The sequence below is a fragment of the Elephantulus edwardii genome, unplaced genomic scaffold, assembly GCF_000299155.1.
Source record: "Elephantulus edwardii isolate Elephantulus edwardi_28Jun2011 unplaced genomic scaffold, EleEdw1.0 scaffold00249, whole genome shotgun sequence".
In the NCBI taxonomy this organism is placed as follows: Eukaryota; Metazoa; Chordata; class Mammalia; order Macroscelidea; family Macroscelididae; genus Elephantulus; species Elephantulus edwardii.
Genome location: NW_006399999.1, coordinates 4020233 through 4031115, shown reverse-complemented (window position 1 = coordinate 4031115; position 10883 = coordinate 4020233). Strand labels below are relative to the sequence as shown.

The 10883-nt window shown below is 38.7% G+C and overlaps 1 protein-coding gene across 1 annotated transcript in view; it reads right to left on the bottom strand.

The window, feature by feature from the left end:
• The window catches only part of NXF2B (nuclear RNA export factor 2B), a 16165-nt gene extending 6190 nt beyond the window's left edge, over positions 1-9975 (bottom strand). Inside the window, exons 1-18 of the mRNA XM_006899257.1 lie at positions 9894-9975; positions 9700-9752; positions 8991-9074; positions 8784-8888; positions 8586-8666; positions 8399-8468; positions 8161-8249; positions 7934-8041; positions 7644-7753; positions 6797-6833; positions 6385-6453; positions 6249-6304; positions 6002-6109; positions 5850-5908; positions 5628-5743; positions 5487-5529; positions 4844-4916; positions 4144-4311 (exon numbers count right to left, since the gene is read on the bottom strand). Of these exons, the coding sequence (XP_006899319.1) occupies positions 4144-4311; positions 4844-4916; positions 5487-5529; positions 5628-5743; positions 5850-5908; positions 6002-6109; positions 6249-6304; positions 6385-6453; positions 6797-6833; positions 7644-7753; positions 7934-8041; positions 8161-8249; positions 8399-8468; positions 8586-8666; positions 8784-8888; positions 8991-9074; positions 9700-9752; positions 9894-9903 (1439 nt within the window). The 5' untranslated portion in view covers positions 9904-9975. The remainder of the gene's footprint in view (positions 1-4143; positions 4312-4843; positions 4917-5486; positions 5530-5627; positions 5744-5849; positions 5909-6001; positions 6110-6248; positions 6305-6384; positions 6454-6796; positions 6834-7643; positions 7754-7933; positions 8042-8160; positions 8250-8398; positions 8469-8585; positions 8667-8783; positions 8889-8990; positions 9075-9699; positions 9753-9893) is intronic.
• Between the last annotated feature and the right edge of the window lie 908 nt (positions 9976-10883).

Sequence of the window (10883 nt, the reverse complement as noted above, 5' to 3'; positions counted from 1 at the left end):
AGGGACAGCGCAGGAGAGGAAGGCCCTCTATGAGGTGGATTGATTCAGTGACTGGGATAATTGGGATGGGAGTGTCAGAGACAGTGCGTTTGGCACAGGACAGAGTGGAGTTTATGGCTGTTGTACATAGGGTCACAATGAGTCGCAAGCAACTCGATGACACATAACAACAACAACAACATAGGCCAATATATCTTATGAACACAGATTCAAAAATCCTGAATAAAATCCTGGCCAGTAGAATCCAACGATTCATAAAAAAATAATTCACCATGACCAAGTGGGATTCATAACACGTATACAAGGATGGTTCAACATGAGAAAAACAATTAAAGTAATTCATCATATAAACAAAGCAAAGAACAAGATGCACATGATCCTATCAATTGATGCTTACAAGGCCTTTGATAAGATCCAACACGCTTTCCTGATTAAAACACTCAACAAAATAGGATTAGAGGAGAATTTCCCCCACATAGTAAAAAGTATATATGAAAACCCAAGAGTCAACGTTGTTCTCAATGGAGAGAGATTAAAGGCATTCCCATTAAGAACAGACCTATGCAAGGATGCCCACTAGCCCTTCTTTTATTCAGTACTGTATTGAAAGTCTTAGTGGTAGCAAAAAGACAAGAGAAGGGAATAAGAAATATCCAAATTGGCAAAGAGGAGGTAAAATTATCTCTCTATGCAGATGATATGATAGTATACTTAGAAAACCGTAAATATTCAGCAAGAAAATTACTGGAAATAGTTGACCAATTCAGCAAAGTGGCTGGATACAAGATCAATATACAAAAATCAGTTGAATTTCTCTACAGTGACAAAGAGAATGCAGAGCTGGAGCTAAGAAAAACAATACCTTTCAAAATTGCTAATCACAAGATTAGATACTTGGGAGTAAATCTAACCAGAAGCACAAAGGATCTATTCAAAGGAAATTACAAAACATTATTACAAGAAACAAACAGAGACCTGGAGAGGTGCTCACAGATAGGAAGACTCAATATTGTGAAAAGGACAATAATACTACTAAAGGCAATTTACACATTCAATGCAATCCCAATACAAATACCAATCCCATTTTCAATGAGATGGAAAAGGCAATCTCCAGTTTCATTTAGAATAGAAAGAGGCCCTGAATAAGCAAAGCATTCCTTAAAAAGAGAAACAAGGTAGGAGGCATCTGGCTCCCTGATTTCAAATCCTACTACACTGGCTTGGTGGTCAAGATAGTGTGGTGCTGGTACAATGACAGACACAAAGATCAATGGAATAGACTTGAGAAACCAGAAATCAGCCCATGTACCTATAGTCAACTGATTTTTGATAAGGAGATGAAATCAGTTAAGAGGGGAAATAACAGCCTTTTTAACAAATGATGTTGACAAAACTGGAAAACTACCTACAGAAAACTCAAGCAACATCCATACCTTATTCCATACACAAAACCAACTCAAAGTGGATCATGGAACTAGGACTAAAACCAAGGAATATAAACTTCATTAAAAAAAAAAGCTTGGAAAAACTCTCGAAGTCCTAATCCACAACATAAACAGTCTTCCAAGCATTCTGAAAATTCTGCAATCAAGAGAGGATAAAATAGATGAATGGGTCCTTCTAACAATCAAATGCCTGTGCACATTAAAAAAACTTCTCCAACAGGGTAAAAAGGAAGCCACAGACTGGGAAAAAATATTTTGTAATGACATGTCAGATAACAGACTAATACCTAGAATTTATAAAATACTCGAGCACCACATCAAGAGAAAGGTAAATAACACAATTGAAAAATGGGCACAGGATATGAACAGAAACTTCACCAAAGAAGACATTCAGATGGCAAACAAAACACATGAAGAAATATTAAAGATCTCCAGCTCTAAGAAAGATGTAAATCAAAACAACTATGAGATATCATCTCACAACAGTAAGAATAGCAAAATTTAATACAAGAGCAAACAACAAATTCTGGCAAGGTTGTGGAGAAACTGGAACCCTTATTCACTGTTGGTGGGAGTGTAAAATGGTGCAACCACTGTGGAAGGGCAATATTGTGCTTTCTCAAAAAAAAATGCAAATAGATACACCATTTGACCCACAATTCCACTACTGCGAACATACCCCAAAGAAACCATAACCACCACCCAAACAGATACATGCACACCTATGTTTATTGAGGTTTTGTTCACAATAGCAAAGAGTTGGAAACAACCTAAGTGCTCATCAACAAAACAATGGCTAGAGAAGCTGTGGTATAGTCATACAATGGAATACTACACTGCTTTGAAAAACAAGGAACTCATGAAATAGTATATAAAATGGGTGTCCTTGGAGGACATGCTGAGTGAAATATCTCAGTCACAAAGGGACAAATACTGCAGAGTGCCACTGTTGTAAAATGGAACTGACATCAGGGTTGGGGAAGACTGAGAAAGATGGGATAAATTATGTATACTGCATCAAAACAGATGAGAAAGAACTGTTTAAAAGGGGTTTAAATATTAGGTATTATTGTCATGACAGGAGTCCAGAACAAAGACTCCATAACGGAATGAACTTGGGGGGAGTGATTGTATAACAATGAAAGAATTTTTCTTTTACTTTTCAAAGAGAAGAGCGAACTGGAGGTGGGGAGGGAGAAAAGTACAACAATTAATGAATGGAAATCCAAAATCTCTGTAAACTTTCATTAAAATTAATGATAATTTAAAAAAAGAAGAAAAGTGGAGAATCAAAACAGGGATGAATATCCTTATGGAGATGGATTGATGCAGTGACTGCAATAATCATCTTGAGTACAGCAGAAACTGTAATCATGACACAAGATCAGGAAGGGCTTTGTTTTGCTCTACAAACAGAATAACATAGTTTGGTTGCTATGAATTTATAGTTTTAGCACTCTAAGTTGGAGGCGAGTTGAAGACAAGTGGCAGGGGAGATGTGTTAATCACAGGGTCACACAATTTGACGGGAGGAAGGGAGGTGAGTAAAGGAAAGTGGAAAGCTCTAGTGTGAAAAACAACTTATACAAACTTTGTAAGTAAACCAGTATAAAATACAAAGTTTATTTTAAATTTAAAAAAGGGAAAAAATAAACGTAGGTATCCCACAACCACTTATTTAAATTTTAGGTAAAAATTTACCATAAATGTGAAGTTTTATTTGCAAGCTTTTAAATTTAGTGATTGCACTATATATCTGTATCACATAATTTTGACTGCCACAGTTTTTTAGGAAGTTTTGAATTCAGCAATTATGAATTCTTTAATTTTGTTCATTTCCAAGACCAGTTTGGTTATTCTGAGTTCACTGCATTTCACTGTAAGTTTTAGGCCCAGCAACATATTTCTGCAAAGAAAATAGTTGAAGTTTTGATGATGACAGCATTACACCTATAGATCGACTATGGCAGTACTTCTATCTCAATAATATTGCATCTTTTACTCCATAAGCATGTGATTATCTTCCCATTTATTAAAGTCTCCTTTGATTCACTTCAAGGGAACTCTAGTGGAGTAGATCACAGGGAGTTGTGCTGCTAACCTAAAGATGATGCCTCTCTGGTGGTTCAAATCCACCAGAGGCTCTGAGAATAAAAGATGGACAGTCTCCTCCAGTGAGATTTACAACCTCTAAAATCGACTAGAGGAACTCCAGTCAGTTCTGACTCAACAGTAATAAGTGAGTTAATTAAATTCAACATGCTTTGCAATTCCACAGTGAAGTTTTTCACTTTTTAAATTAATTTATAAAAATTTCATGCTTTCTGATGGTATTGTGAATAAAATTATTTTCATAATTTCATTTTGAATGTTCACCACATTTGCAGAGAAATACATATGACTGCTGATTGCTAAGTTTAAATTCAGAAACTGTATTGAAAAACTTTTAATTATACTAATATTTTATGCATTCCTTAGGATTTTCTAGATAGTGGGGAATATAACCTGAGGATTATATTCTTTTAAAAATTATTTACACATATCAGTATAAAATTAGAGTAACTTTTTCATGGGCCTAAGGGGTTTTTTAGGGGGAAGCAAAAAGTCAAAAGAATTTTCAAGTTTATCTACAAATTCTCATCATTCCATTATCCTAATCCTAGTTTACCCTAACATTTTAAGTCCCAGCAGCACTTACTTTAGAGACCACTCTGGTTTCATCCCAGACTGGATGGAGAACATCTGTACCATTTCCTGATGCTCCTTGGAGATGCTGGTCACAAAATTGGAGGAAGGAGTGGGTACTGGAGTGGTCTCTTTGAGATTAACCTCTCTCATAAACAGCTGGTCATTCACGATACAAATGCTGGAGGAAAAAAGGGCCCTAAGACAGCTGGAAAGATGGACAACCACACAACCTCAGCAATAACTCTATGCCTACTCAGCAATGACTTTCTTTCCATCTCCTACACTGTCTGCTACACAGATTACTTGACTAGTACCCTTTCCCTGTCCACAGAACCTGCCTTTGGAGACATACCTGCCAGCTTTACTAGATGTGTGAACTTACTCCCAACTCAGGACAGTTTCACACCTACCTTTACCCTTTATGACAGCTTGAGGAATGACTATTCTAATTTTCATATTCAGAAGGGGATATTGAGTCACACAGAGGCCGTACAACTTGATGAAGGTCACACAGCTGGTGAATGCTGTGGTGAAAATACACTATTCCTACACCATAGTTAATGCTCTTAACTACCAGCAAAACTGTTCCTGAGCTCTCTTTTAGCATTCTGTCATTGTGGGGAAGCTCTGGTGTCTATTCTGTCACCTTCTCATGCCACAGGCTTGGATGGGTGTTTCCAGGTGGCACTAACCAACAATGCAGCACTTACCTGGAGTTCGTGGCAGGAATGGCAATGAAGACCCGGGTGAAGGCACGAACAGGAGCGTGAGACATTTCTTCCACTTTAAGGACAACAAATAACAACTTTCAGAGGTGCCCATTCTTCATATGCTCACCAGCAGCATTCTCCAGTTAGTCTTACCATCCCATGGTATAGGATTGGGAGAGCAACAACAACAACAAACCCCAATCTCTATCCCTCTTACACAGACACACACAGACACACAGACACACACACACACACACACCACCACCACACCACACCACACACACACACTCACCACCCACTCTGTCAGGTCTTGTGACAAACACTTTGCAAGCTCATTTGCCTCATTTTTCACAGCCCAAGAAATGAGTATTACTTGCTTTATCTGGGTACAAGTGTCCCAAGGTGGCAGTTTGAAGTCAAGTACAAGAGCCATTCAATTCCACAGCCCATGTCCCTAACACTGGGGTGGAGATGAAGCGGACAGGCATGAATGTAAGTCAGATCAGGGTGGGCGCTGGTAAGCACAGAGGGACTAGGAAAAGAAGGGATCAGGGAAGTCTGGAAAATTCTGAGAAGGAGCCTGCCAGGGAGAGGGAGAGTGGAGGACATGAGGAAGGGGACATGGGGAAGGGACTCTACTCACCCTCCTTGAACAATCCATTGACAGTAAAACAGATCATTGTTTCCTAAAGAGAGAGAAACATCTCAGGCTCCCAGAATTCCCCTAATCCTCCCACTCACCTCTATTTAGTGTTCCTGTTTCAGGGAGCAAACAGAAGCTCACCGTCTGCACACACATGTCCATTACAAAGGAGGTAATGTCATGCTGGGTTTTTGGCAGGACACTGAGGGAGTCAACAATGTCATGTTTTGTGTGTCTCAGCAACCGAACCAAAAGGACTGTTGGAGGAAAAAGAAAAATTCAGGAGTTTTTAACTCACCAGTCTCCTTCTATTTACCCCCTCACATTTACTGTTCCACCCAATCTTCTCCCTCACACACATACCAGGATCCTTGCGTTTCTTCATATTCCTACTACTCTTGGCGTACTTGATCATGTTGCTTCTAGAAGATTTAAAAAAAAGGATTTAAGGGGAAAGCTAGTATTTGATGGGGAGTCAAAGGGCCCAGGGCTGCCATCAGGTCTATGATACTCACGGGGCAGGGTCCTCAGGGTTGAAAGGAATGGTCAGCGAGAAGCAAGCCTCATTGTGGTAAGCATTCAGGAGATCATGACGGTCCCCAAAGTCATAAACCCAATAGTACCTGTGAGGAAACCATGGGGAAAGATCCTTTGAAGTTTAGTTTCCTGAAGTGATTTGAAATTTGTCCCATAAGAAGGTCTCTATCTGGAAGTCTTGAATTGTCTCAGCACTCCATGCCCCAGGGCCCAAGGGGTACTTACTGCCGCAGGAATTGCAAGATTAAATTCTTCAGGGCCTCAGATCCTTTATAGGTTTCCTAGAATTAGAAGATGTTGGGATTATGAGACTGAAAAAGCCTCTTAACATATCAAATTTTGCTTTGTACTTCCAACTCACCTGGCTGGGTTTCATTACTTCAGGGGCTTTAGTTTCAACATTAACTTGTGGGACTAACTTATGACCATCCTGGGAAATAAAAGAAGTTAGTATTGTAGACTATGCAAGTTACAGTGGACTAGAAAAGGTGAAGGTGAAGTGGTCTAGAAAAGATTAAGGGTCAGTAAGAAGTCAGGCCATCTTAAGATGGCCCTCAAAATTCTATAAGCCAGACTAAAGTCAGTGGCTTTTCTTTGGAGCCTGGAGATGTCAATTGTTTTATACATGTGTGTATGTATGCACAACTGTGTACAGATGTATATCTGTGTTTATGGGCATTTTTTTACTTTTTTATTATACTAGTTTATTTACAAAATTTGAATACATTGTTTTTCAGAACAGATTCTAGACAATAATGAAGTTAAGCACTTACCAAGAACAGTAACTTCGGAAAACAATTTCGGATGGCACTGTCCAAAAGCAAAAATAGGAAGAAGTATTTGAGCAACAATAAGAAGTTCTGCATTGAGATACCTGTGATAAATTAACCTAATGATATCATGACCAGAACTCAAGAGTATTCTGCCTGTTCAGCAGCCCCCAAATCTACAACATTTGGCCTGAGTTCAGCAATATTGGGTTCCTACATTTCCTACAGAGCACTGGACATTCATCATGTGGACTATTCTGGAGGCACAGTTTCTCCACTTCTCTCTCCATATTTCTCCCTTCTTTCCTTCCTCAGGATGCTCCCATGAGGAAGGCCCTGATTCTCTTCTCCAGTGACATAGAAGTAGCATATAGAACCAAGCTCAAAGGATTTCTTTTCCTCCTCCTTTCTCTGCCTTTTTTCTCCCTCACTTATCTCTCTCCAAGCCCCAAGGAAGGTTCCAAAAGAGAGAGAGATTGAAGTGGGTTCCAGAACTCTACTACCTCACCAGATGTTCAGTGCTTTGGCATGCCTGCACTTGGCCAGTACCCAAGGACTGCCTTGGCTAATAGGGCAGGGACATGACTGAGGTAGACTCAGGAAGCTGGAAGGGGATGAAGATAGAAAAAGAGTGAAGGAAGGTAAATGAAAGGACAGATGGGAGAAAATAGAGATTGAAGAAAACAGAAATAAAAGAGAAATCAAGAAAAGACAAGGGAAAGTTTTCTGCAGGTGGTAGGAATGATGGAGAAAAGAGAAGGGATATGACTCCACTTGGGCACTTTCAGGCACATTTCTGGCTACCAGAATCTGAACATCTTCAGAAAGGCTGACAGTGGCTAGTGCTGACCTCACATAGCTGGAATGACTTGAGTGATTGTTACACAATGGGTTTCCTTGAAGCCACAGTTCTTCAAGCTTCAGTTCTTTTATCTTGTCCAACTCCCAGGCTGACTTTAGCTGAGAAAAATGGAGAGGAAATGAGGGATATGAATCTCAGTGAAAGCACCAGATTTGAACTTCAGTATCATACCTCAGTCCTCATTCTTACCCGCATGCATTTTCTTGTCTCTTATTATCACTCTGTTGAACACTGTCACCTACTTTTAACTCAAATTCAAACTGTCTCCCACTTCTTACCTTATTTTTTGAAAGATCAAGGCTTTTTATCTTGGGGGCCTTCTGTAAAATGTCAGACAGGCCATCTAGCTGATACAGTTTGTTGCTGCGCAAGTTCAAGGATAAAAGCTTTTGAAAAGAAGAGTTAAAATGACTGTTACTACCTGGAACCTCAGAGACAAATCTGTAGTTCAATGTACCCTTTCCACTTCAATTCCTAAATACCAGTGCCGGATCTAAGGCTTCACCTCGGGAAAATTCTCTCCAATGATCTCCAGGGTGGCAGCCATGCAGTTTCTTCTATTCAGGATCATGTCAATATCATTGTCTACCAAGTCTTCAAATGGCCAAAATAAAAAAGTCAGAATAGTGAGCTAAACTGTATGGATCAGGAGCAAACCATCCCAAAATTACCATCTCTAAATCTCCCTGCCAAGCATACCCTTCTGACCTCAACTGACCTAAAATTACTGCAATTGGCCTTACCTGGGTCAAAACGAAAACTCTGGAGATCAAGAGCTTGCTGGATGACATCATAGCGTTTGTCCATGGACAGCTGCAAAAGTAGAAAAGGAGGTAGTTGCGGCGGTGGTGATGATGATGGAGAAATAGAGTTGGGGATAAAAGGTGGGTCTGGGCTTGAGCACACAGCGTATCTTTAATTCTGCATTACCTTTAATGTCTTCATTTGTTTTGTACTGAACTTATTCTGTACAGAATGAGGCACAATAGAATGATTGACAAAAATAGATATCTGCAGGAAAGAAAGCAGGGTTAAGTATCAGGGACTCTAATCCTAAAGGAAACATTCCAGCATCTGGTCTGTTTTCATGCCCTCAGATTAGGTAGAGTTAATACCCTTAATACACACCTTTTGATTCTCTTCATCATGGATTTTGTAGTTGACATCCTTCAATGCAGAAGCAGTGTTAACATCCTGGACAAAGAACTGGGCTTGCATTTTTATATAGTGGAACTACAGGTAACAAAGGCAACAACAATGTTTCAGAGGTCAAAGGCAATCCAAACCACTTCCCTTCTCTCTACCCAATCATCTGGTTTTACCATCATCTCTTACGTCAACTGGAGTAAAGGGAACATTACAATGGCTCTGTATGGAATTCAGTAACCAAGTCTTGTCATACTTTCTCCCACAAGGAATCTAAGAGGAAAAGTAAATATAAGAAAGGAGAGTGAAAACATAGAATTAAGATTGGAGGACAGATTCCACTAAGCATTCAGTTCTCCAATTGAGCTTTGAAAGACTTCAAATGGAAGGAAATTGACATGATTTCTTAAATCTGTGTCAAATACTAATTTATTTAAATCCCCTTTCTCTCCACTCAAGTGCTCTTCTCAAAATTATTAAGATTTTTTAATTTTACTTTTATAAGATTCTAGGGGTTCCTATCTAATGCAGCATCTACCTTCTCTAACAAGAATTCTATAAATTCAATCCTCTATAGCTTTTCTTCTGAGCCATACATCAGAGAGTTGCTCTAATTCCTTGGAAAGTGGGTTACTTTTTTTGTCAGAAAGGACAATCTTCTAAGACTTTCTGCAGCCAGCCTTTTTCCTTTTTATTACTTCTTGAAACTTGCCCTTAGATAATTAAGATGTAAACTCCTAGTAATTAAAAGGTCATTAATTAAACTCCTAGTAATTAAAAATCTCATGTTCCCACCAAAGTACCGAGTGTATGTACATGAAACTTAAACAACTTGACTTGAGCAGTTCCACAACAAACTCTCTAATAAACAACGTGCACATTTTTCTAGGACACTCACTGTGATCTTGAACCAGCTTTTGGAAGATTCATCCTGGCAATTCTGCTCCATTTCTTCATTTGGAGATCTTTGATCTCTCCACATAGGTTCACTTTCCTCCATTTCTCTTTTTGAAGAAGTTCTATCTCTCCACACAGGTCTATTTGCTATCATTTTTCTCCTTGGAGATGTTCTATCTCTCTTTACAAGACCACTGCTCTCCATTTCTCCCTCTGATGATCTTTTATCTTTCCAGAAAGTAATATGGATATGATCTCCATTATGCCATCTCACTCTTTTTTTCCCAGGACTGGTAGGGGAAGTGCTATGAAGTAATGAAGAAAAATACTGTGTCCATAAATGTATATAAAGTCTTCTGTACACCCTCACCTGACAGCAGGAATGCAATCATGATTGTTCAACCATTTTTTCACTTAAACCAATTTTCCATTTTCCACTAGGAGAAGAAAAATAGGAATACAGAGTTCAGAGTTACATTGTCCCAGTGGCTGCCTAGTCACTTACTGTCTTACTTGGAGGTCATTGTCAGCATCTTGCATTGATATATTTTCATTATCTTCTTGGAATTGGGAAGACAAACGCTTATGCTCATTATGATCATGATGAATGTTTTCTTCAACACAGTTCTCTTGGATAGAAACCTGACCACTCCTCCTTCCTTGAGAAGTGATAGCATCATCATCATCATTGTATTCTGAAACGGAAAACACAAGTAGACATGGAAAGAAGGATATAAAGAAAGATTTCAGATGGATTTTGGTTGAAAGAAGATAACACTGGAAAGATACAGACTTGGATTTTATTGACTATGCATAGGCATTAAGACTGTGTGGATCATTAAAAAAGTATGGATAAAACAAAATATATGCTAATTAAATACAAGATATACAACTTTTTATATAAACAAATAGAAAATAAAATAAGAAATTTGTGGAAGATGGGAATCCCAGAACATTTGAGTATGTGGAACATTTATAGAAGTGAAGAGACAGTAGTTCAAACAGAACAGGGAGATATTGCATGATTTAAAACCAGAAAATGTGTGCATTAGAGTTTTCTGCTTTCACCATAATTACTCAATCTGTATGCTGAGCAAATAATCTGAGAAGGTGGACAGAGGACAGACACAGTATTAGAACTAGAGGAAAATTCATAAACAACCTATGCTATAAAGGTGATACAAC